Genomic DNA, 26,070 nt, shown 5'->3' with positions numbered 1-26,070 from the left:
CAACTGTGGAGACAATTTGTCCTAACACTTCAACATAAATTGGTGTATGGAATAGATCACATTCTTCTGTCAACTTATTCCCCATATAACCTATCACACTGCACATACAGGGTGTTACAAAAAGGTATGGCCAAACTTTCAGGAAACATACCTCACACACAATAAAGAAAAGATGTTATGTGGACATGTGTCTGGAAACGCTTAATTTCCATGTTAGAGCTCACTTTAGTTTCGTCAGTATGTACTGTACTTCCTCGATTCACCGCCAGTTGGCCCAATTGAAGGAAGATAATGTTGACTTCGGTGTTTGTGTTGACATACGACTCATTGCTCTACAGTACTAGCATCATAGTGTCCATCACGAACGTGGTTTTGCAGTCAGTGCAATGTTTACAAACGCGGAGTTGGCAGATGCCCATTTGATGTATGGATTAGCACGGGGCAATAGCCGTGGCGCGGTACATTTGTATCGAGACAGATTTCCAGAACGAAGGTGTCCCGACAGGAAGACGTTCGAAGCAATTGATCGGCGTCTTAGGGAGCACGGAACATTCCAGCCTATGACTCGCGGCTGGGGAAGACCTAGAACGACGAGGACACGTGCAATGGACGAGGCAATTCTTCGTGCAGTTGACGATAACCCTAATGTCAGCGTCAGAGAAGTTGCTGCTGTACAAGGTAGCGTTGACCTCGTCACTGTATGGAGAGTGCTACTGGAGAACCAGTTGTTTCCGTACCATGTACAGCGTGTGCAGGCATTATCAGCAGCTGATTGGCCTCCACGGGTACACTTCTGCGAATGGTTCATCCAACAATGTGTCAATCCTCATTTCAGTGCAAATGTTCTCTTTACGGATGAGGCTTCATTCCAACGTGATCAAATTGTAAATTTTCACAATCAAAATGTGTGGGCTGACGAGAATCCGCAGGCAATTGTGCAATCACGTCATCAACACAGATTTTCTGTGAACGTTTGGGCAGGCATTGTTGGTGATGTCTTGATTGGGCCCCATGTTCTTCCACCTACGCTCAATGGAGCACGTTATCATGATTTCATACGGGATACTCTACCTGTGCTGCTAGAACATGTGCCTTACCAAATACGACACAACATGTGGTTCATGCAAAAAATGGTTCAAATGGCTGTGAGCACTATGGGACTCAACATCTGTGGTCATAAGTCCCCTAGAACTTAGAACTACTTAAACCTAACTAACCTAAGGACATCACACACATCCATGCCCGAGGCAGGATTCGAACCTGCGACCGTAGCGGTCACGCGGTTCCTGACTGAAGCGCCTTTAACCGCACGGTCACACCAGCCGGCTTGGTTCATGCACGATGGAGCTCCTGCACATTTCAGTCGAAGTGTTCGTACGCTTCTCAACAACAGATTCGGTGACCGATGGATTGGTAGAGGCGGACCAATTCCATGGCCTCCACGCTCTCCTGACCTCAACGCTCTTGACTTTCATTTATGGGGGCACTTCAAAGCTCCTGTCTACGCAACCCCGGTACCAAATGTAGAGACTCTTCATGCTCGTATTGTGGACGGCTGTGATACAATACGCCATTCTCCAGGGCTGCATCAGCGCATCAGGGATTCCATGCGATGGAGTGTCGATGCATGTATCCTCGCTAACGGAGGACATTTTGAATATTTCCTGTAACAAAGTGTTTGAAGTCACGCTGGTACGTTTTGTTGCTGTGTGTTTCCGTTCCATGATTAATGTGATTTGAAGAGAAGTAATAAAATGAGCTCTAACATGGAAAGTAAGCGTTTCCAGACACATGTCCACATAACATCTTTTCTTTCTTTGTGTGTGAGGAATGTTTCCCGAAAGTTTGGCCGTACCTTTTTGTAACACCCTGCATATTCTTTTAATAGGTAGTTGGATAGCACATGGGTGAGGCTATGTGTGAAGGGAAAAGACTCTGTAGGAGACACAAAGTGCTTTACTCATTATTTATCTATATATTTCATTGCATACTGGTAGCACAAAATTTTAAAAATGTCTACCATTTGTAGGTCTTACACTTGTCCTGTGTGGCATTCAAGTCAATAGGCGGCATTACCCACGTAGGAATTCCATTGGTGAACTCACTCTCTACAGTCTTGACTGATTCTACAGTTACACAATTTGGTACAAGTGCTAACTCGTATTTATAAACAGTTCCCACAAGTTTGTTCATTGTAACACTATTTTTGCTCAAACAGTCTACAAATTCGTGATAAGTTGCTCTTATATATCGCTGCAGCAACGCAGTCTTTCTGTAGTGATCGATATTGCACACTATGTATCATCTAATTTCACAGCACTTGAATGTTTTAGGTATATATTTGGGAGCCATGAAGTTAATGCTAACTTAGCTTTGCTGTATGTATCAACTCTGGCGACAATTAGTCCTAACACTTGAACATAAATTGGTGTATGGAATAGATCACACTCTTCTGTCAACTTATTCTCCATATAACCTATCACACTGCACATATATTCCCACTAATACCATGAATACTGAACACATTTACTCGTTTAGATCCACATGCAATAACTATGCGTTTGTAGGTGAACAGTAGTACCCTTCATCGGTGACTTGCCTGCAGTTCAGTGAGCTGTGGCAGCTCCAATGGTCATGGCTGCTGCTCTCGTGGTAGTAACAGTGGGTGCTGTGGATGTGCCAGTAAAGTATAGTTGATCTACACCAGGTCCAATAAATCAGGACGCCCATCTGTGGGCTGCTGTTGTGGCAGTGTGGCCAGTGATATAATTGTGACCTTATTGGTCAGTTCTGCTACCACCGGTTCAGGGGTGCATTGCACTGCTGGAACAATAACATGACATAGGTATATATTTGAATATATATTTGTTAATAACAATATTAATAACAATCATATTATTATTAGATACGTAATTGCAAATCCAACAGCCTTATTCCTCTTGTAACTGTGGGTGCTAGCTGTTTCCTGCTGCTGCTGTTAATGCTTCATCATTCTTTCACTGTGAATATTAAACCTCGAAAGATGGCAGCTTGGGCAAATGGATTCATAATATAAGAAACGGATGGTTGGAGAGACCTCATTTCATATTGGTTCAGCCTTACTATCGGTTCACAGGGAGAGGGAGGTGGAAGGTAGGAAAAGGGAATTACCCTTGGTGACCTTGAATATAACCCACACAATTGCCTAAGATGTGTGGGTTGTTCTCCTGTGTGACCTTGATCAACTCTTGGTGGTTCCCCAGGGACACGGGAGTTCTGATGGTCTTGAATATAAATCATCCAGGTTTGTAGCCTGGAACTAGATAAATAACTTGAAATAACCTTATCTTATGAGTGACCTTGAGATGAGATCATCATCTGTGCTTCAGCCAGCCTTGTAGCCCTGCTAATGCTTTCCTATAAATGTGTAAATGAGGATGTTGTAATTTTAAGCAACGATGATGAGGACTGAGATTACAATCTGGTGTCGTTACAAAAAGCATCCAACACCACCAATCGACATCTATGAAAATTATTTAAAGTCTTGGTTTTACGTAATTCGAAGTGACAGCTTATTAACACAAAAAACTAAAAAACTACTTAGTATGGCAATACATCCATGGACATAATGTGTCTTTAAACTCTCTTACCAAGTTTAATGTTCCCAACTTTAATTGTATGTCGGATTTCAGTTTCATTTTAAACATTGATGAACTGCTAATAGCTCCCAAACCATTGCTTGTGAGGTTAAAAAAGCAAATATGAAATCCCTAGAGCAACAGGACTGCATGAAGATAGAAAAGGCCTAGCTGCCCAAGTACCATGTTGGACATTGGGTAATGTTGATCAACCCTCATGTTCCAAAAGGAAAGATAAAGAAATTAGTTAATGAATACCAGGGGCCTTATTGGGTAATTAAAATGACCTCTCTTGTCAGTGTAAATCTACAACCCGCCACTCATACCACTGTTATGACTGTGGGATGAATCCACTCATTCCACAGTACCCCAGAAGCCCTGCTTTTATTACCAGTGCCTTCCTTTAAGGGGAGAATGGAAGAGGGAGAGAAGAAAGGTAAGACCCAGTGAAATGAACAAATTACCCGGTTACTCCCTACAGTTGCTCCAGCTTACCTGTACACCCTAAGGTCACGACGTTGCCTTGCAAGTTAACTGAGAAATTCTTCTTCCTCTAGAGCATGGTTTGGACCCAATCCAGGGTCAGTCATCAGTGGACAGCAGATGGCAGCACCTCTTCAGGCTGAGCAGGTCACAGTTTGTCCTGCGAAGCTGATATACGAGAACACGATCTCAAGCTCATGTGTGCTTTAAATGTTCCACACAGAGGAACCTATGAAAAGTGATTACGGGGAGAGGGGGGGGGGGGGGGGTGAGGAAGAACGAATACTTCCAATGGAAGACTCAAATTGTCTTTATTGTCTTTCTTTGGTGCCAGACCTGGTAATTGTCACGTGCACATGCTCTGATTACAGCTACAAGGACGAGAGAAAATAATCAGTGGCGTCCATTATAACAGTCTGGCCCTAATTTTCAGCTACCTGCCTCCATTACTGTAACCATATTCTTGAGTACTCTACCTGCTCTACCTACCCACTTTTCCCTTCATAATTCTCCCTCTGGAAAGCCTGAGCTACCTGAGCACTACCATGGATTCGATTCTTCTTGCATCATTATACCAAATACTAGCCACCCCAGAATGGTCATATTTCGATGGAACAACTATTTCGACATATAAAGCAGAATCATAAAGAACATCAGCATAGACTAATTATGTGATGAATCTCCATGTCAATCTCACTTCTAATTTTACTAACAATAGGCACCATCTATTGATATCTCTATCATATAGTTGCCCAGATACCTCCCCTACCAACCTCCCACCTGCAGATTTTCCTAACAGTGTTGGCACCCACGAGGAAGAAGCTTACCTGCTGAAGAGTTGCAAAAGAACTCCTATAAAAGATGTGAGCCAAAGACCAAGTGAATATGTCTTACATGAACTGTGGAAAGTTAACTAGTTCAAGGTACAACAACAGAAAAAAAATCAAAGCGCCAAATTCTTTCAAGTGGGGAAGAGTGTACTAGCAAGAGCCAAAGGCAAAAGAGTTCATTGGCTTACCCTTAGAGTAGTACCAGGACATATGTGTCCTGCGATAGATTATCAGAGAAACGTCTGGAATTTGTTGCATGTTATTGCTATTTATCGGTATCCCACTGATAAAGGGAAGCCTACAACTGTTAGCAGAATTCTCATAATTACAAACTGCACCTGTAGGTTGTGCTGCCCTCAAGTTTCATTGTTACATCTTCTCATTGTATTGTCACATCGAAGTAGTTCTCACTTACAAATAGCCAACCCAATTACCAGATTTGAAAAGTGGGTTATCTTCGTGCCTTCCTGGACAATGACTTGCTCCCGCAAGTTCATGGTTGGCACATCTTAGATGAAGCAGATATTGAGCACTGATAGTATGAGTTACAAACTTGCGAGAGATACCCTGTTCACTGATGTGTGTCTGTTTTCAGTATGTTTTATAGGTTTCACACAGTTGTCTTCTGAAACCCTTGAGGTACTTATGAATAACCCTATTGTCCTAACCCCCCACCCAGTTTCCTTGGAAAACGAAATGGCGGGAAATATTCTTTTCATATTGTTACTTCTGACTAAAACGTTAATTAAAATAACCATACATTAATGTGTAATGAAATAACAAGTAACCAGTTGCATAAAGGAAATTTAATTACTGTACCGGTACTTAGTGCCCTTCTTCAGAAGGTTATACCTATTGCATTGTTTACGAGTGTCAGCAATAAGGCGCATACAGCAAAATGCCATGGTCATGTGTTATATAGTGTCTGTACAAAATTACTATAAAGAAACGAAACAGTAAGTGCAGACATCATGCCATAAGAGGAGTTAATTAGCTAATTAGTTCCTGATCAGCTTTATACTAATTTTATACAGACACTACATACCACATGACATGGTATTTTGCTGTAAGCATCATATTGTTGACGCTCGCAAATAACAAGATAGATATAACCGTCTGGAGAAGGACACTAAGTGCCCAAAACCGATAAAAAAATTAAATTTATTTTATGCAACTGGTTGCTTATTACACTACTGGCCATTAAAATTGCTACACCACGAAGATGACGTACTACAGACGTGAAATTTAATAGACAGGAAGAAGATGCTGTGATATGCAAATGATTAGCTTTTCAGAGCATTCACACAAGGTTGGCGCCAGTGGCGACACTTACAATGTGCTAACATGAGGAAAGTTTCCAACCGATTTCTCAGACACAAACAGCAGTTGACCGGCGTTGCCTGGTGAAACATTGTTGTAGGCCCCTGATGCCCCGTGCAAGGAGGAGAAATGCGTACCATCACGTTTCCGGCTTTGATAAAGGTCGGATTGTAGCCTACAGCGATTGCGGTTTATCGTATCGCGACATTGCTGCTCGCGTTGGTCGAGATCCAATGACTGTTAGCAGAATATGGAATTGGTGGGTTCAGGGGGATAATACGAAACGCCGTGCTGGATCCCAACGGCCTCGTATCACTAGCAGTCGAGATGACAGGCATCTTATCACCATGGCTGTAACGGATCGTGCAGCCACGTCTCGATCCCTGAGTCAACATATGGGGGCCGGCCGCGGTGGACGAGCGGTTCTAGGCACTTCAGTCCGGAACCGCGCGACTGCTACGGTCGCAGGTTCGAATCCTGCCTCGGGCATGGCTGTGTGTGATGTCCTTAGGTTAGTTAGGTTTAAGTAGTTCTAAGTTCTAGGGGACTGATGACCTCAGATGTTAAGTCCCATAGTGCTTAGAGCCATTCAACATATGGGGACGTTTGCAAGACAACAACCATCTGCACGAACAGCTCGACGACGTTTGCAGCAGGATGGACTATCAGCTCGGATACCATGGCTGCGGTTACCCTTGACGCTGCATCATAGACAGGAGCGCCAGCGATGGTGTACTCAACGATGAACCTGGGTGCACGAATGGCAAAACGTCATTTTTTCGGATGAATCCAGGTCCTGTTTACAGCATCAAGATGGTCGCATCCATGTTTGGCGACATCACTGTGAACGCACATTGGAAGCGTGTATTCGTCATCGCCATACTGGCGTATCACCTGGCATGATGGTATGGTGTGCCATTGGTTACACGTCTCGGTCACCTCTTGTTCGCGTTGACGGCACTTTGAACAGTGGACGTTACATTTCAGATGTGTTACGACCCATGGCTCTACCCTTCATTCGGTCCCTGCGAAACCCTACATTTCAGCAGGATAATGCACGACCGCATGATGCAGGTCCTGTACGGGCCTTTCTGGATACCAAAAATGTTCGATTGCTGCCCTAGCCAGTACATTCTCCAGATCTCTCACCAAATAAAAACGTCTGGTCAATGGTGGCCCAGCAACTGGCTCGTCACAATACGCCAGTCACCACTCTTGATGAACTGTGGTATCGTGTTGAAGCTGCATGGGCATCTGTACCTGTACACGCCATCCAAGCTCTGTTTGACTCAATGCACAGACACATTAAGGCCTTTATTACGGCCAGCGGTGGTTGTTCCGGGTATTGATTTCTCAGGATCTATTCACCCAAATTGCGTGAAAATGTAATCACATGTCAGTTCTAGTATAATAGATTTGTCCAATGAATACCCGTTTATCATCTGCATTTCTTCTTGGTGTGGAAATTTTAATGGCCAGTAGTGTATTTCGTTATGTGGGACTACAGTTGCTGAGGATGGAGAAAATATTATACATTAATGTTTATGAAATAAAAGGATTAGGAGATACACTTGTTGTAATATACAGGTACAGCATTACATAATGGCTCCTGCCTTGGAGCTGCAGCCTGCCTGTCTGTCAGGACCAGCAAGTTACTGAAACCAGGGAAACCTCGGCATGTGCCACATATGATATTTTGTCGTTCTTAACACAGGATAGGGGGAAGACAGGAGCTCTGAGATCAGTCTGCAATTTCCGAGCGGTGAGGAGAAAATGCAGAAAGACAAATTCCCAGTGAAGATAGGTTGATGACTTGGATCAGCGCCAAACACAGTCACAGGGCACCTACGAGAGGGGCGGAAATTGGAACTCGACAGGCTGCTTGCAGCAGGAGACTCTTGGAATTCAAGGGTTTGATTAACACTATACAGGGTGGTCCATTGATCGTCACTGGGCCAAATATCTCACGAAATAAGCGTCAAACGAAAAAACTACAAAGAACGAAACTTGTCTAGCTTGAAGGGGGAAACCAGATGGCGCTATGGTTGGCCCGCTAGATGGCGCTGCCATAGGTCCAACGAATATCAACTGCGTTTTTTAAAAATAGGAATCCTCATTTTTATTACATATTCGTGTATTACGTAAAGAAATATGACTGTTTTAGTTGTAGCACTTCTTTCACTTTGTGATAGATGGCGCTGTAATAGACATAAACTATGCCTCGCAATTTTAGACGAACAGTTGGTAACAGGTAGGTTTTTTTAAATTAAAATACAGAACGTAGGTATGGTTGAACATTTTATTTCGGTTGTTCCAATGTGATACATGTACCTCTGTGAACTTATCATTTCTGAGAACGCATGCTGTTACAGCGTGATTACCTGTAAATACCACATCAATGCAATAAATGCTCAAAATTATGTCCGTCAACCTCAATGCATTTGGCAATACGTGTAACGACATACCTCTCAACAGCGAGTAGTTCGCCTTCTGTAATGTTCGCACATGCATGGACAATGCGCTGACGCATGTTGTCAGGCGTTGTCGGTGGATCACAGTAGCAAATATCCTTCAACTTTCCCCACAGAAAGAAATCCGGGGACGCCAGATCCGGTGAACGTGCTTCGACGACCACTCCACCTGTCATGAAATATGCTACTCAATACTGCTTCAACCGCACGTGAGCTATGTGCCGGACATCCATCATGTTGGAAGTACATCGCCATTCAGTCATACAGTGAAACATCTTGTAGTAACATCGGTAGAACATTACGTAGGAAATCAGCATACATTGCACCACATAGATTGCCATCGATAAAATGGGGGCCAAATACCCTTCCTGCCATAATGCCGCACCATACATTAACCCGCCAAGGTCGCTGATGTTCCACTTGTCGCAGCCATCGTGGATTTTCCGTTGCCCAATAGTGCATATTATGCCGGTTTACGTTACCGCTGTTGGTGAATGACGCTTCGTCGTTAAATAGAACACGTGCAAAAAATCTGTCATCGTCCCGTAATTTCTCTTGTGCCCAGTGGCAGAACTGTACACGACGTTCAAAGTCGTCGCCATGCAAGGACATCACAAACATCCATGCCCGAGGCAGGATTCGAACATGCGACCATAGCGGTCGCTCGGTTCCAGACTGAAGCGCTTCGAACCACTCTGCCACAACGGTCGGCCTTCCTGTTTCCTTAAATAACGTAACCATCCGGCGAACGGTCCGGACACTTGGATGATGTCGTCCAGGATACCGAGCAGCATACATAGCACACGCCCGTTGGGCATTTTGATCACAATAGCCATACATCAACACGATATCAACCTTTTCCGCAATTGGTAAACGGTCCATTTTAACACGGGTAATGTAACACGAAGCAAACACCGTCTGCACTGGCGGAATGTTACGTGATACCACGTACTTATACGTTTGTGACTATTACAGCGCCATCCATCACAAAGCGAAAAAAGTGGTCCAACTAAAACATTCATATTTCTTTACGTACTTCACGAATATGTAATAAAAAATGGGGTTTCCTATTTTAAAAAACGCAATTGATATCCGTTTGACCTATGGCAGCGCCATCTAGCGGGCGAACCATAGCGCCATCTGGTTTCCCCCTTCAAGCTAGACGAGTTTCGTTCTTTGGAGTTTTTTCGTTTCATGCTTATTTCGTGATGTATGTGGCCCGGTCACTATCAATGGACCACTCTGTATGTTAGAGATCAGACTAACTACTACACTGAAGGCTAATTCTAGACATTAGAAAAAGCCAAGCTGGCAATTGGTTGCACAACAGAAGTCATTGTCTGAATCCACGGAGGTGAGTGCTAACAGTAGTAGCGAAAACTAGCAGTATGTAGTACAAACTTGAGAGCAGCACTCCAAGTGAGAAAAACAGACATGTCAGAACTTACCGAAACTGGCCATGAGCGACACGATCAGACTGAGAACTCTCTCTGAATACAAAAACAAGGGTTTTTAAAGACTAGAGGTGGCACACTATTTCTCCATTTCTACAGTTGACCCACAAATCTACCAACACTTAACAAGCTTCGGCCAATGTGATGAGTCACCCTCCTTAGCTTTAAACAGAAAACTGGACAAAATGAACATTATGTTATATGATAATGTTAATGCTGTAAAAACTCAAATGCTTCGCACTCCAGATTTTACTTTTTGCTATACTTGAATGTTTATTATTCATGTAATAATAAAAATGTAAAAATATCTCCCAAAAAATTCAAAAAATTAAAATTACACTAGTACTTTTTAGATGTTTTATTCTCCTTCTCAGAGGTTTCCTTTGCACTTGCTGGAAATTTTTGTACAGCTTTCAGGACAGATTAGCTTCTTATAACAATGGCAAAGATAAGATACCTTTTTCTTCTTTTTTGAATCGTACATCATTGAGCAAGTTTCGCGTTTTTCCAATCGTTCGACAACGTTTTGTACTCTTCGTTCCACTGCACCCAAAACACAGTGATGGATGCACGAAGTTCACATGGTATGTGATACTAGTTGTCTCGCTTTTTAAATGTGGTGTCACCAACGAGTTTACAAGCTTCTTCGACAGTTAAAGCGTTTCACCTGAGTACCGCCTTTGTAGGAATTGTGAAGGACAAACATATTCATCCCACTTATGTCCAACATGCGGAAAAATAATAGCATTGGCCTTCCTTGGAAGAGGCTTTGACAGCCAAAGATATTTGTTTCCGCCTAATGTATTTCTAGCAGAAGCTTCAGCTAAACGTTCAGTCTCCACAATTCTGTGTTTATCTCTCTGATCATTTGCTTCATGCAAGGAATTCACAGGTGGCAAAACAAATTCGTCTTCACTTTCACCTTGTTCCTGCACTGTACTATGTTCACTTTCAACGTCGTTGTCGCTATCTGATCCAATATCACTTCCTAAACTGTCACCAGCCATTTTTAAACAGCATTCTCAAAGTCAGGGTCGGTAACATGAACAATGGAAGTATAGCTGGCTACTGAATCCGCAACACGAAGTCCCAAGGGCGGTCTCAGAGATTGCTAGCACAAAAGAAGCAGTAATAGTGTAGGTCTACGTCATATTCAAGTGGCTACTGTCAAAGGAAGCCACGATAGCTTCGGGAAAGAGCAACAACACAACACTGTAATCTCCTACCATACCATTACACATTAGCTACAGAGTAACAATAACTATTAGCGGTGTGTGAGACCACACTTGGGAGATTAAGGGTTAGATTCCTCCCCTTCTCCTACTCGGTAGGTAGGTATGCTTCTGGACTTTACATTTACAAACTCCAAGTTTGGTAGCAACAACGTTCAAATGAAAGCTAAAAGTCTCTGTCTCTTCAACTATGGCCAGAACCAACAGAGTTTTATGTCACTTGGATCCGCCCTCAGTCCTTTTGTGAGTGGGGACTAATGTAGAAGCACTCTAACCTGTGTAAACTCACTGACATTGCCGTTCTCTGGGGTAATCATCAAGCTTTCTGCCTTTTATTAAGATGTGTCTTCTCGTGGCCATCTTCTACTGTGACGCCTTACAACAGTGCCTAGACGTTGGATGGAGTTATCAGCTAATTCTCTGAAACGAAACTTCTCCTCTGGGACAGCTGCCCAGGGTGTCTGCAATTTGCAGGACTCTAGTGTTACCATTTAGCTCTGGTAACCTAACTGCTACCACTTTTGCCTGCGCTCTACATTGCGTCTTTGCTTTCTTATCTTGGAGTGTCCTTGATGGCTCCCAACAGCCTTAAGCATAAGCCGGCCGAAGTGGCCGTGTGGTTAAAGGCGCTGCAGTCTGGAACCGCAAGATCGCTACGGTCGCAGGTTCGAATCCTGCCTCGGGCATGGATGTTTGTGATGTCCTTAGGTTAGTTAGGTTTAACTAGTTCTAAGTTCTAGGGGACTAATGACCTCAGCAGTTGAGTCCCGTAGTGCTCAGAGCCATTTTGAACCTTAAGCATAACAACAAATAAGTCATTACATTGTCAATATATGACAGTTTGAGGGGAGTTGGAGCGCCCTATAATGACAATGTTTAATTTAGTGACTTAGCTTCCCTGTATTTCAGGAACCACTGTAGCCATTGACATGAAACTTTTACAGGACATTGAACTGCTTTCGGAAATACAATTTTTTTAAATACATGGTTAAAATTTTGTGTACTTTTTTGTACGTTTATACTAAATAATTTTAATTATACATAACATTATGTTCTTCTTTTAGTTCAGTAGATTCAGGATATGTATGTTATTACTCTCTGAAAATTTGAATATTCTACTCGAAGTGGTTTCCGAAATTTAGAGAAAAATGCAACAGAAAGTGTAAATTTTCAGGAATGGCTTCTAAGGTTTCAGAAGACTGTAACTCAATATAAGCTTAATTTTTTTTATTTTTAGTCACTCAGAAGCACCCTGCACCGTACTGTATCCTCTTGATCATTTTCCAAGTTTTTTCTCCTTTTCTTCTTTATGGTCTCCTTAGTGGCCAACTGTCCTGCATACTCTGCTTTATTAATGCTAACCTTGTCCATCCATTCAAGTTCTCTGATGCAGTTTACTCCAGGATTAATTCCCATATACTGCAGCACTTTCACCCTACCAATGTTGCCATAATTGAAAGCAATAACAGCATCACTGACCAACCAGTTTACTGTCTTCATTCCAACAAAAACATTCTTTGGTAAGTGAGTACATATAAGATTATTGAACGACTCATTGGGATTTTGAGTTTTACCATGCAGACACTTCTTCAGTAGAATGAGAATTTCACTCTGCAGCGGAGTGTGTGCTGATATGAAACTTCCTGGCAGATTAAAACTGTGTGCCGGATGGAGACTCGAACTTGGGACCTTTCTTTCAGGAGTGCTAGTTCTGCAATGTTCGCAGGAGAGCTTCTGTAAAGTTTGGAAGGTAGGAGACGAGGTACTGGCAGAATTAAAGCTGTGAGGACGGGGCGTGAGTCGTGCTTGGATAGCTCAGTTGGTAGAGCACTTGCCCATGAAAGGCAAAGGTCCCAAGTTCGAGTCTCGGTCTGGCACACAGTTTTAGTCTGCCAGGAAGTTTCACTTCTTCAGTAATTCAGGATTTTCCAGGTCTCTGTAAATAGGTTTTATGATATCGATGACTGCTGCTGGGATGGAATGTTTATGGCTATATCGATGACTGCTGCTGGGATGGAATGTTTATGGCTGTATGAACTGTTTGAGTACTGGGCATTGCGGGAACTGCACAATGAATCAGGTCCAAAAGGGCAAGGGTGGTGTACTGGTTTTCACTAGTTGACAGTCTGTGGAAGAAGGTAACCCATACTGCCTGCTTCAGTTTCAACAAATCCTGAGTATTATTTCTAATGTCCATCCCATGACACTGCTGTAGTTCATCAACGATTTGGTCTGCCTCTTTTGGGTTTACCATCAGAAAGTTTCTTGTCTCTCAAACTTTCTTTCAACTTCCTCAACCTGGTACAAATCCTCTTCTGGGCATGACCAATACATTCCAGTTTATAAGACAGCAATCTACAGCCTTCCATATAAAAAACTACAGATTTTAGTAGACCTTTAAGTAATGCATGTAAAAATTTTAACTTTTTCAACTGGTGCAGATTATATTTAAAAAAATAAAATACAATACTTCCCATGTTAGTTTATAAGTGATACACACACACACACACACACACACACACACACACAAACATATATATATATATATATATATATATATATATATATATATATATATATATATATATATATACACTCCTGGAAATGGAAAAAAGAACACATTGACACCGGTGTGTCAGACCCACCATACTTGCTCCGGACACTACGAGAGGGCTGTACAAGCAATGATCACACGCACGGCACAGCGGACACACCAGGAACCGCGGTGTTGGCCGTCGAATGGCGCTAGCTGCGCAGCATTTGTGCACCGCCGCCTTCAGTGTCAGCCAGTTTGCCGTGGCATACGGAGCTCCATCGCAGTCTTTAACACTGGTAGCATGCCACGACAGCGTGGACGTGAACCGTATGTGCAGTTGACGGACTTTGAGCGAGGGCGTATAGTGGGCATGCGGGAGGCTGGGTGGACGTACCGCCGAATTGCTCAACACATGGGGCGTGAGGTCTCCACAGTACATCGATGTTATCGCCAGTGGTCGGCGGAAGGTGCACGTGCCCATCGACCTGGGACCGGACCGCAGCGACGCACGGATGCACGCCAAGACCGTAGGATCCTACGCAGTGCCGTAGGGGACCGCACCGCCACTTCCCAGCAAATTAGAGACACTCTTGCTCCTGGGGTATCGGCGAGGACCATTCGCAACCGTCTCCATGAAGCTGGGCTACAGTCCCGCACACCGTTAGGCCGTCTTCCGCTCACACCCCAACATCATGCAGCCCGCCTCCAATGGTGTCGCGACAGGTGTGAATGGAGGGACGAATGGAGACGTGTCGTCTTCAGCGATGAGAGTCGCTTCTGCCTTGGTGCCAATGATGGTCGTATGCGTGTTTGGCGCCGTGCAGGTGAGCGCCACAATCAGGACTGCATACGACCGAGGCACACAGGGCCAACACCCGGCATCATGGTGTGGGGAACGATCTCCTACACTGGCCGTACACCACTGTTGATCGTCGAGGGGACACTGAATAGTGCACGGTACATCCAAACCGTCATCGAACCCATCGTTCTACCATTCCTAGACCGGCAAGGGAACTTGCTGTTCCAACAGGACAATGCACGTCCGCATGTATCCCGTGCCACCCAACGTGCTCTAGAAGGTGTAAGTCAACTACCCTGGCCAGCAAGATCTCCGGATCTGTCCCCCATTGAGCATGTTTGGGACTGGATGAAGCGTCGCCTCACGCGGTCTGCACGTCCAGCACGAACGCTGGTCCAACTGAGGCGCCAGGTGGAAATGGCATGGCAAGCCGTTCCACAGGACTACATCCAGCATCTCTACGATCGTCTCCATGGGAGAATAGCAGCCTGCATTGCTGCGAAAGGTGGATGTACACTGTACTAGTGCCGACATTGTGCATGCTCTGTTGCCTGTGTCTATGTGCCTGTGGTTCTGTCAGTGTGATCATGTGATGTATCTGACCCCAGGAATGTGTCAATAAAGTTTCCCCTTCCTGGGACAATGAATTCACGGTGTTCTTATTTCAATTTCCAGGAGTGTATATATATATATATATATATATATATATATATATATATATATATATATATCATTTTATTTGGAAAATTGCAAATTTTATAGTGAGATAAAAATCCAAAAATGTGAAAAAAAATTCCATTCTAACTCCCTTTGAGGCGGTCATATCATAACAAACCCACTAAGGTGGGTGTAAATACTTATTGTACGGCCAGACTGGTTGCTGAGTTGATGATTCGTCAAGTTGGTGGCTGCTGTAGTGTCGGCTTTTGCTTAACTTTTGTACCAACAAAACTTCCTATCAGGGAGTTCAACGGCAGCACTGACGGCCTGAGTGTCAAACTGAGGCCCTCCCAGCCACTGAGCTGCTGGGCATCCACTAGCACCAGACGCCTCCAGCCAGGCACAGGTCCAGTGTTCATACCTGGATGCCTCTGTAGACTTACACCACGCCAACTAGCGACCAGCCAGCTGAGCCAGCACCATCGGCCGCCTGAGTGTGCTACATCTCCTCACTGCCGTGCTGAGCTAGACGTAGCAATATTCAGCTGCGTCACCTCTATGCAACGTCCATTGCGATGGGTACAATGTCCACCACCCAGCGCCTTCCTGACTTTGATACAAGTTGCTAGTATACTTTGTTGGTAAAATTAAGGTTTCTGCTGTTAACGGGCTACTTTTGATTCCTCGCCAACTTCCACCAGAAAGATACCCGTTTAAAGGTATTCAGAAATGTAAAATCTTGTGCTTCATAAAATGGGAAACATGGTATTCTATGACTACAGGATCAGTGAGTAACAACTGGAATCGGCCAACTAATGTCAGTACCTGGGTGTAACAATTTTTATATGAAATGGGACTATCACATTAGCTCAGTCATAGGTAAATAAACTTTATTGGTAGAATAATAGGAAAATACAATTAGTGTGAAGAGGCGATTGCATGCAAGCACTCGTGCCGCCGGCCATAGAATATTATTCAAGTGTGTGTGACTTGTACGAGGTGGGACTAACGGTGGATATTGAACGTATACAATGTTCGGCAGAACGATTAGTTACAGGTTTCTATGATCCATTGGAGAGTTTCAGGGAGATTCTGAAAGAATTGAACTATCAGACGCTTGAAGACAGACGTTATACCTTGAAAGTCTTTAGACAGTTTCTAGTACCAACCATAAGTAAGTGATAAAGCTAGGAATATAGTACGATCCCCCACGCATTGCCTGCGTAGGGTTCGCGAAGACAAGATTTATTACAGCACGCACAGAGGCGTTTAAGCTATCATTTTTCCTGAGCTTCATAAGTGAATGGAAAGGGGAAAATCTGAAATAATTGGCACAATGGAACGTATCCTCTATCATGCGCTTTACAATCGTTTGCAGAGTATAGCCGTAGAAGTAGATATGAAGATAAAATTGTACATCAAAGAATTATTGGATTGTGCTGTACATCTCGTCGGAAAATGCATATGCATAGCGTCGATCGTAGCAGACAATCGATCGTAGTATCTGACAGAAGTCGACTCGCACGTAAACGCAGAACTTGTAGACATTTGTTTGAGTTTTGTTGCTTGTGTAGGTGAAACTTAGTAGTCGATGATTCTGCGTAAACTCCCTAGGTGTTTTGGACTTGGGTCAACATAAATCAAGTTTGTGCCTTTATTTATTGTACACACACAAATACCCATTGGTATTACTGTCATCTAAGTGCCAGTAGTAGTGAACAAAGTGGATATGTTTTGGAAATGTTCGACTGAATAACAGCGTCGCTTGCATATTGCGAGTATTAATGTGTAAGTAATGCAGAAGTGTTGATATGATATATATGGAGCCAAAATAGTTATCAGTTGAAAATTCGGAAATGAAAACGCCGTCGTGCATTTAAAAGTTGCAATACTTTATTAGCCTATGTGTTTCACAACAAACATTATTCACCCTCTGCAGTAGCCAATTACTGAAGGATTAAGGTGCATTTGCATCTCTTCTTAAACTATTTGGGACATCATTAGATGGTAGTGCATGTGGCGAATGGTTTATGTTCAATGGGTAGTCAAAGCGTATAAAATATTACGGCCGTCAGCTCTTACACCATGAAGCTGCATTTGGGTTCAAGTTCATGTATGATTTAGGACAATGATAACCTACGCACTGACCCGTCAATAGCTTGAAAACTGTTGCACCAAAAACTCGAGACCTTTCTTTTGTTGTTATTTTACGTAAAATAACCGTAACTACGAAATGTTTGATGAATAATTTTGTTACAAAAAGGTTTTTATATTTTTCGAAGGTGACTATGCTATAGAAAAACCTTTAAAATCATTGGGAGAATAATCAGAAATTTCGTAGAATAATTTTCAATTTGAAAAGAAGTGACAACGGTAATTTCATTTCCTTGATTGTCAGTTTTTAGTGCAGGCCTTTATTTAATTTTTAAGTTATTAGAGTATATGAGTTAGTGACAATGTTCTGGTTATCTTATCACCGTCCAAACCTGTCAGTAGACAAAATCATCTAGTACATGAAGTATTCTTCTCTTACTGTAAAACATTTTGCTGTGTACAAGTGTGTGTTTAAATCTCGGGGACTCATTGAATCTGTTGATACCAACTTTCTTTGACTCATCAAAATCCAGAAGTATAGGTAATTTCTTGACATTTTATTTGGTGGCTTTGCCAGCTCCCAAACAAATTGTCAATTTCCAACCTGACATAAGCGTTGAGCTTCACTGCAGGTCAGTCTGTTCCTCCGAACTACATTCCAAATCACAAAACGAGATAAATGAATATTCTTCATGTTCTATTCTATCCCTGTTAGTGAACATATGACAAAACAATATTGTTACCTTGAGAATTGAAGCAGTTGTCCGTTGTCTGTAGGGGTTCCACTGCTGAAGACTGTTGTTCACTTGTTGGCTGCCCCTTTGTGAAGACTGTTTCAGTGACCCAAAGTTTAATTCATAACATTGTCCTGCCATTGGAAGAGGTTCATTGAGAGATAAAGGTACGGGGATGAGATTAATGCCATTGGCCTCTTGTACCCCAGTAGTGTATAGTTGACCATATAGAGTTTAGTATGGTACAAGGATAAAATATTGTGCAAATACTGTACTGTAAATATGTTTAACCTCTCCAGTATTCACTTCAGATGCACAATACTATTAGGATGGTACATCCCACAACTGTCTCAGAGAAGGTAATTGTTCTTCATGACGTGATAAAATATTTCTTGGGAACTGTCAATATCATTGAGTTCATGCCACACAAATTTAAAGCAGAAGTCTATGTTGGTCACTGACTGTATTAGGGGACAGTAGTTATGACCACTTCACCTGTTTCTGAGCTATGCCACTGGTAGAAGTGTCTTTTCTCGTTATCAGTTGAAATGGCACAGTGGACAGCTACTATATTTGTATTAAGGAGGAAGGTGATTCAAATAATAGTATGGTCCAGATTTAGATTTCCAGTGATTTTCCCAAATTTCTTAAGTTGAATGCAAGGACAGTTCCTGTGAAAGAGCATGGCTCACTTTGTTTCCTTCCTTCCTCAATCTTAGCTTTCGCTATATCTCTAATGACCTCATCAAAGGGATGTTAAACCCTAATCATCTGTCCATCCTTGGATCAATTCAAAAATACTGATGTTACAAATGAAGTTATACAGCAATATTAAATCTGTTGCCAACACACTAATTCTGCAGTTAAACTGCAAAATTTTTCAAGTTTACTCTCAAAATATGCATAAATGTGTGAGCACTTGCGAATACAGACGTTACTTGGGTGTCACTTGCTTCATTTCTTCCTTTGCAGGGCTGCTACAGAAGTCTGCTGCCTACTTTTAGGTAGCAAAAATGAAAAGGAAAACCAACCCCAGAAACACTCACATTAAAATATATACACTTTTTTCATGTGTATTTCATTTGAATATGTCTTGGTTTGTAATATGATTTCTTAATAGCCCACTGCACCATATAGTCAGGCTGAAATTAATCTCTTAATTTATTGCTTAAAAGAAAATGTGTTAATTTATTTCTGTTCATCTTTTTATGCCTTTTTTTCTGTGTGATACTTCATAGTGCATATTGTATCCAGCACGTATCGGATTCTTTTCAAGTAAATGAGGCCATTACCTTTTGAGGTAGTAATCACCCTGTTTTGAGTGTTGTTACTGTCTGGTGCAATAATTATAGTATTGAAAGTGATAGAGAAAAGAATTTCCTACTTCATGTCTGGAAGTATATTCTCACATATATGCCAGAGTGATTTGATCATTATGTTTATATAAAGTCACTTCATAATTGTTTTTCATTGGTGAATTTTATATGGCTGCCATGTGCGAATTCTGTCACCCATCCCCATATGGGCATCATACGTAACAGCACAACTTTTGAAGTGGAGAGTATGCCAAAATCTTAAATAATTTGAAAATTTACTGGAATATGAGCATAAATTAAATGAGGCTTTTAAGTCTGTAGCAAACTTTAACAGTAAATTACTAAAATAATGTACCGAATATTTACAACTGGTATAGTTTTTGAATTAGGTGACTGTACTGGTCCAGATGTTGGAGAAAATGCAAACTGTGCTAGTGTGTTGTGTCTACACATCTTTCATCATTAGCACATGGTTGCTGTGCTACATACTCTTTTATTTATTTTATTAATGATCCTCACTGATTATGAGGTTACTTGAGCTTAGAGCAGTGCAAGCATATATTTTAAAAGTTAAACTGAGGGATTTGAGAACTAATTAATATTGAGCTCCCTGTTCTGCAAATGCTCAGACTAAATATCCTGAGAAATTCTGTACTTGGTTCTTTGTACTTATCTCCCTGTGATATCATAGCTGTTTAGTTACTGTTGAACATCAACTTATCAGAAGCTCATCTCTCGTTAAGTCTTGATGGTGAGTGCATTGAAGTTTGTGATACTGTTATACCACTGTTTCCAGAGAAGTCACCATCGGCACAACCTTTTTTAAATAAAGGTTGTGGTGACAGGCTCATGGGTAATGTAGAACATTTAGGGCACTAAGTGATAACTTTGTTCTGAATTTGTGGACACAGTGAATGTGTCATTACAAAAATTTACACATTGCAAACTTCATACTTATGTTTTCGTCCCTCCTGAAAATTTTTATTTTCCAACTGGTTTGATATTTACAAGTTTTCAGTGTTTGAAGATATTAATAATAACAACAATGTATCTGCTCAAATTACTTAAAATTGTTCTTCCACATGACAATGCACGTCCACATTCTGACCAGCAGACAGAAGTGTTGCTGTGTGAGATTTCTGTGGGACATCTTTGAGTGTCCTCCCTACAATCCGGACCTGGTACCATTGGACTTTTCCTGTTTCCAAAACTGAATGAATACACTATGTGATCAAAAGTATCCAGACACCTAGCTGAAAATGACTTAAAAGTTCATGGCACCCCCTCCATTGATAATGCTGGAATTAAATATGGTGTTGGCCTACCCTTAGCCTTGATGACAGCTTCCACTCTCACAGGCATATGTTCATTCAGGTGCTGGAAGGTTTCTTGGGAAATGGCAGCCCATTCTTCATGGAGTGCTGCACTGAGGAGAGGTATTGGTGTCAGTCGGTGAGGTCTGGCATGAAGTCGATGTTCCAAAACATCCCAAAGGTGTTCTATAGGATTCAAGTCAGGACCCTGTGCAGGATAGTCCATTACAGGGATGTTATTGTCGTGTAACCACTCCACCACAGGCCGTGCATTGATGCTCGATCATGTTGAAAGATGCACTCACCATCCCCAGATTGCTCTTCAATGGTGGGAAGCAAGAAGGTGCTTAAAACATCAATGTAGGCCTGTGTTGTGGTAGTGCCACACAAAACAACAAGGCGTCCAAGCCCTCTCCGTGAAAAACACGACCACACTGTAACACCACTGCCTCAGAATTTTACTGTTGTCACTACACTGGCAGATGACATTCATCGGGCATTCGCCATACCCACACCCTGCCATCAGATTGCTACATTGTGTACTGTGCTTCGTCACTCCACACAACATTTTTCCATTGTTTAATCGTCCAATGTTTACGCTCCTTACACCAAGCAAGGCGTCATTTAGCATTTACTGGCATGATGTGTGGCTTATAAGCAGCCACATGAGATCAAAGTTTTCTCACCTCCTGCCTAACTGTCATAGCGCTTGCAGTGGATCCTGATTCAGTTTGGAACTCCTGTGTGATGGTCTGGATAGATGTCTGCCTATTACACATTATGGCCCTCTTCAACTGTCCTCGGTCTCTGTCAGTCAACAGACAAGGTTGGCCTGTACGCTTTTGTGCTTTATGTGTCCCTTCACGTTTCCACTTCCCTATCACATTGGAAACAGTTGACCTAGGGATGTTTAAGGGTATGGAAATCTTGTGTACAGATGTATGACAAGTGACACCCAGTCACCTGACCAGTTTGAAGTCCATGAGTTCCACGGGGCACCCCATTCTGCTCTCTCACTATGTCTAATGACTACTGAGGTCGCTGATATCGAGTACCCGGTACCTGGCAGTAGGTGACAGCACAATGCACCTAACATGAAAAACGTATGTTATTGGGGGTGTCCCTTGCTGGTAAACATTTTGCAAATGAAGACACCTGAAGGACTCTGTAACGACCTTGTTGAATAGCCAGGAGGCCACATGGTATGAAGAGGGTATACACAAACTGGTGCCATGGTACGATAAATGCCTTAATGTCAAAGGCAGCTATTGGAAAAGTAGCCAAAGTACTTGCCAAAACAGGTATATTCAGTTTCGGTATTATTATTAAAGAGTGTCTCTCTGGATAGCCCATGTACATGGCACTATAAACCAAAATTGTCTCTCTGGAACAGTTTCATTCTGTGGTTTAATAAATGTTACTATTTCACCTGAGAGTTTAATCAGCATGGTCTTGTAGCTTTTTGTGTATTCTTTCCACTGCATATGTTTGTGTTACGGATAAGAGAAGGTATTCTCTTGGTATTTTTTTCTTCACTGATCTGAGATACTGTCAGTTTTGGAGAAACTACGGCTGCAACTCGGGCTCTTTTGCACTGAGTCTGAAGTGATATACCACCACAAGTCTTACACTCACCACACCAGAGGTTGCTGGGGTACATTAACTGGATGTACATTGCTGAAAATAAAATGTAACACCCTCAAGAATAAAGCAATATTATTGACAAGTGAGGTGAAGCTTAGTTCTTCATTGTAGAAGTACATGATCACAAATTCAGACCAAATGAAACACACATCAGAATAAAGGATGCCCAGTCACACCAATACACAGTGTACCCATCTCCAGCAGCAACACAGATGGGTATTCTTGCTTGCAAATGAACATAAAGGTGCCAAATGGCATCCTGCAATAGACTGCCACAAGCATGTTGCACCTTTTTGTGTAATTTGACAATGATTCTTGCAAGCTCTGTAGAATAGGTTCCCACTTCATGTTCCACACATGTTCAATTAGTGAGAGATCTGGTGATCTTGTTGGCCAGGGCAGTTGTTGTACACTAAGAGTAGTATGTTGTGTCACAGCTGCTGTAAAACACCAAATGTGACCATGAACTGTAACTGATGGCTCACCATACCATGAACCCTATGGGTCATCATTGAATGCCCTCTGGAATATGTAGCTCAACAGGTCTATGCCATATACATGTACAGCGTCACTCACATAAAGACAGAACCTACTCTCATCACCGAAAACAACAAAGTGCCATTTCACTCTCCAATCAACTTTCACAACACCAGAGTAGCCATACTTGGTGGTGTCATGGTGTCAGTTGTAGCCTGGCCAGAGCCACACATGATTGTAATCTTGCTGTAAGTAGATGGTTATCAGTGGTCCCTGATGACACAGCATACAGGGGTGACCTGGTCTATAGACCACTGCTGAGGGCAGTGACACACCATGGATACATGGTGCCCAACATGGGCTGCAGTCCATCAGTATGTGCATCCAGTTTCGTGCAGGTCCACAATCAATGCACTTCACATCGCTGAAGTTGTACAGGAGTACGTACTTATTGGTGGAGCATGGTTGTACCATAGAACGACTCTTGCGAACACTGTTTGCTTCTAAACTTTGCACAGTTATTACCTGCAGAGTCAAAACAGTGGGTGCGCGGAATGGCTTCCTGAATGCTATCTGATCGCCACAACTGTGAAAACTGAATCGCTAACACTGCAACTGCTCAGTATGCACATACTGTTGTGGACTGGCAAGACAGCCAATCCACAGTGACGGGTAGCCGAAAGGCACGCGTTTAAGCTCACGCAGGCTGGCGTGAGGTCTGGAACAGGTAAAGTAATTATACTAGCAAAAAAGGTACGTAGCTTCTGGAATACTTAACTTTAATCCATAATTGGTGAACATCGGTCTGACGGTACATGCATCACGAGATAAATAGCAAATGATAATGGCGCCTTGCTAGGTCGTAGCAAATGACGTAGCTGAAGGCTATGCTAACTATCGTCTCGGTAAATGAGAGCGCAATTTGTCAGTGAACCATCGCTAGCAAAGTCGGCTGTACAACTGGGGCGAGTGCTAGGAAGACTCTCCAGACCTGCCGTGTGGTGGCGCTCGGTCTGCAATCACTGACAGTGGCGACATGCGGGTCTGACGTATACTAGCAGACCGCGGCCGATTTAAAGGCTACCACCTAGCAAGTGAGGTGTCTGGCGGTGACACCACACATACTATACCCTGATGCCACTGGACACTCCTTAAGGGTGTTACATTTTTCCAGCAGTGTATTCGTGATGGTATATCACATTGCTAATAGTGTTAAACTGTTAGAAAATGAAGCTATAGTTGCTTTGAAATCAATAGCAAAAAAAAAAAAAAAAAAAAAAAAAAAAAAAAAAAAAAAAAAAAATGATAAACACAGCTTTGTGGAGAAATAATAGTAAGAGAATAGCCCTCTGCACAACCAATTTCCTGCACCATGAAAGCAACAACATTATGTACTTGGTATCAAATACTCATACAGAATGAGTGCCGATGGTTCATCTGATCTAATGAAGTTTCAAACTGTAACATGTTTTTCAATGCTGTGCACCACTTCCCATATATGCTAGAAACCTCAATGGAGTCGTTACCACATACATTAAATATTAAATAGTTGCAATTATGGTATGTGTGGCTCTGGAGTACCAGGATCCTGTGCTAGGCAAGGATAGACAGTTTTCTTTGCAGGGACTGCCTACAGAGTGACTTAGCCTGCTATTCATTGAGGGCTTGCTAATCTAACTGAATATCATTTCCATACTATTCACAATTTTTTCGCCAGAAGAAAAGAAGGGGTCTATATTTTACTAGCCTTTTTCAATTTTTAATCACACATGTTCCATAAAAACTGAAATTAACAAAAAAATTTAATATTGGTTTGGGGAACTATTTTGATAGATGTAATCTGGTTGAATAAAATTCTCAAACTCTCAGGGGGCTCACAACGCTTTCATCAGTAAGTGCTTGGAGAGCATGGGGCCTCCAAGCTATTGGAGCATCTTTTTCCTTTCCTTTCCTATGCTGTAGTCTCTCATCTCTGACTATCCTTCCTTTGTTTTCTCCCTTTCTCATGGTGGCAGCCTTTGATGTCTTTTCCAATATTCCATGGGCTCTGCTTTCCATTCTCGAAATATTCATTCATTCGTCACTTTCGGCTGAAGTAAATTTTGTTCTTCTTGTTTTGACCTTAATTTTCCAATTTTTTCTGTAGTGTTGATTGATTTGGGAGGAACACACAAATTTGTATCTACTGCAAGCAGTGTTAAAGATCATCTGCACACAATACTTGTATAGGGTCTTCCATCCCCTTCAAACCAAACATGGTAGCCAATACAGTGTGCTGGGGTTATCGTTTACCCTTTCAGTTGCGCCCCATGACAAACAGGGATTATACTGTTGCTAGTTCCCCATGCACTCCAAGTAGTAGTTGCCCATCTTCTTGGGTCATTGAGACTCCCATCAGTGGCCATTGTGCTAGATGGCTTTGGCTGTGTCAGGGTGGCTCCCGTGGGGGGGACACCCAATGATCAGAGTAGATGGCATCAGGGTGGGTGTTTTGCACATGAAATGTATTAAATTACACTGAATCAATGACTGTTCTGATGCGGCAGTCTCGTCAGAAAGGTATAGAAATTCCATTGTGGACAGTTATAACCCTATTGCTTTCCCTAACCTGGTTCCCACATAGGAGGAGGGACAAGCAAGACATCTGGGAGCAAAACTATTTATCCAATACTTAGTATGTACTTGAACTGAAGGAGATGTTTTTACTGTGACAAAGCAATTATTTTTTTGTGGAACCTACTGAAGATAAAGTTTCAGAAGTTGAGCCATTGGGAGAAATGCACAATGGATCACTATTGATAAAAACCACTGACTGGTGCTGCACAACGTACACCTCTTCACCCAAGTGAACAGCTGTGTAACCCTTGCCCCCCACACAAAACTCTGAATATGGTTGAAGGTATCATATTTCACAGAGACCTTACGCTTCAGTGGATGAGATATGGCCTAATCTTCAGTTGCAAGTTGTACATTTTGTCCAATGTGTCTGAAAAGATCCCAAGAAAAGCTGAACAGATACAGGCACCTGTATCTTAGCCTTCAAAGGAAATGTACTCCCAGAAAAAAATGGTCATTTTGTATAGTTGTGAC

The 26,070-nt window shown here is 42.4% G+C and overlaps 1 protein-coding gene across 1 annotated transcript in view; it reads left to right on the top strand.

Annotated features, from left to right (window-relative positions):
- The first annotated feature begins 16,916 nt into the window (after positions 1-16,916).
- Positions 16,917-26,070, top strand: part of LOC126471159 (katanin p60 ATPase-containing subunit A-like 1) — a 115,358-nt gene continuing 106,204 nt past the window's right edge. The window contains exon 1 of the mRNA XM_050099262.1: positions 16,917-17,190. Within this exon, the coding sequence (XP_049955219.1) occupies positions 17,187-17,190 (4 nt within the window). The 5' untranslated portion in view covers positions 16,917-17,186. The remainder of the gene's footprint in view (positions 17,191-26,070) is intronic.

Source organism: Schistocerca serialis, chromosome 3, assembly GCF_023864345.2.
Source record: "Schistocerca serialis cubense isolate TAMUIC-IGC-003099 chromosome 3, iqSchSeri2.2, whole genome shotgun sequence".
NCBI lineage: Eukaryota > Metazoa > Arthropoda > Insecta > Orthoptera > Acrididae > Schistocerca > Schistocerca serialis.
The sequence above is the reverse complement of the archived record's forward strand: the minus strand, read 5'-3'. Positions and strand labels throughout refer to the sequence as shown.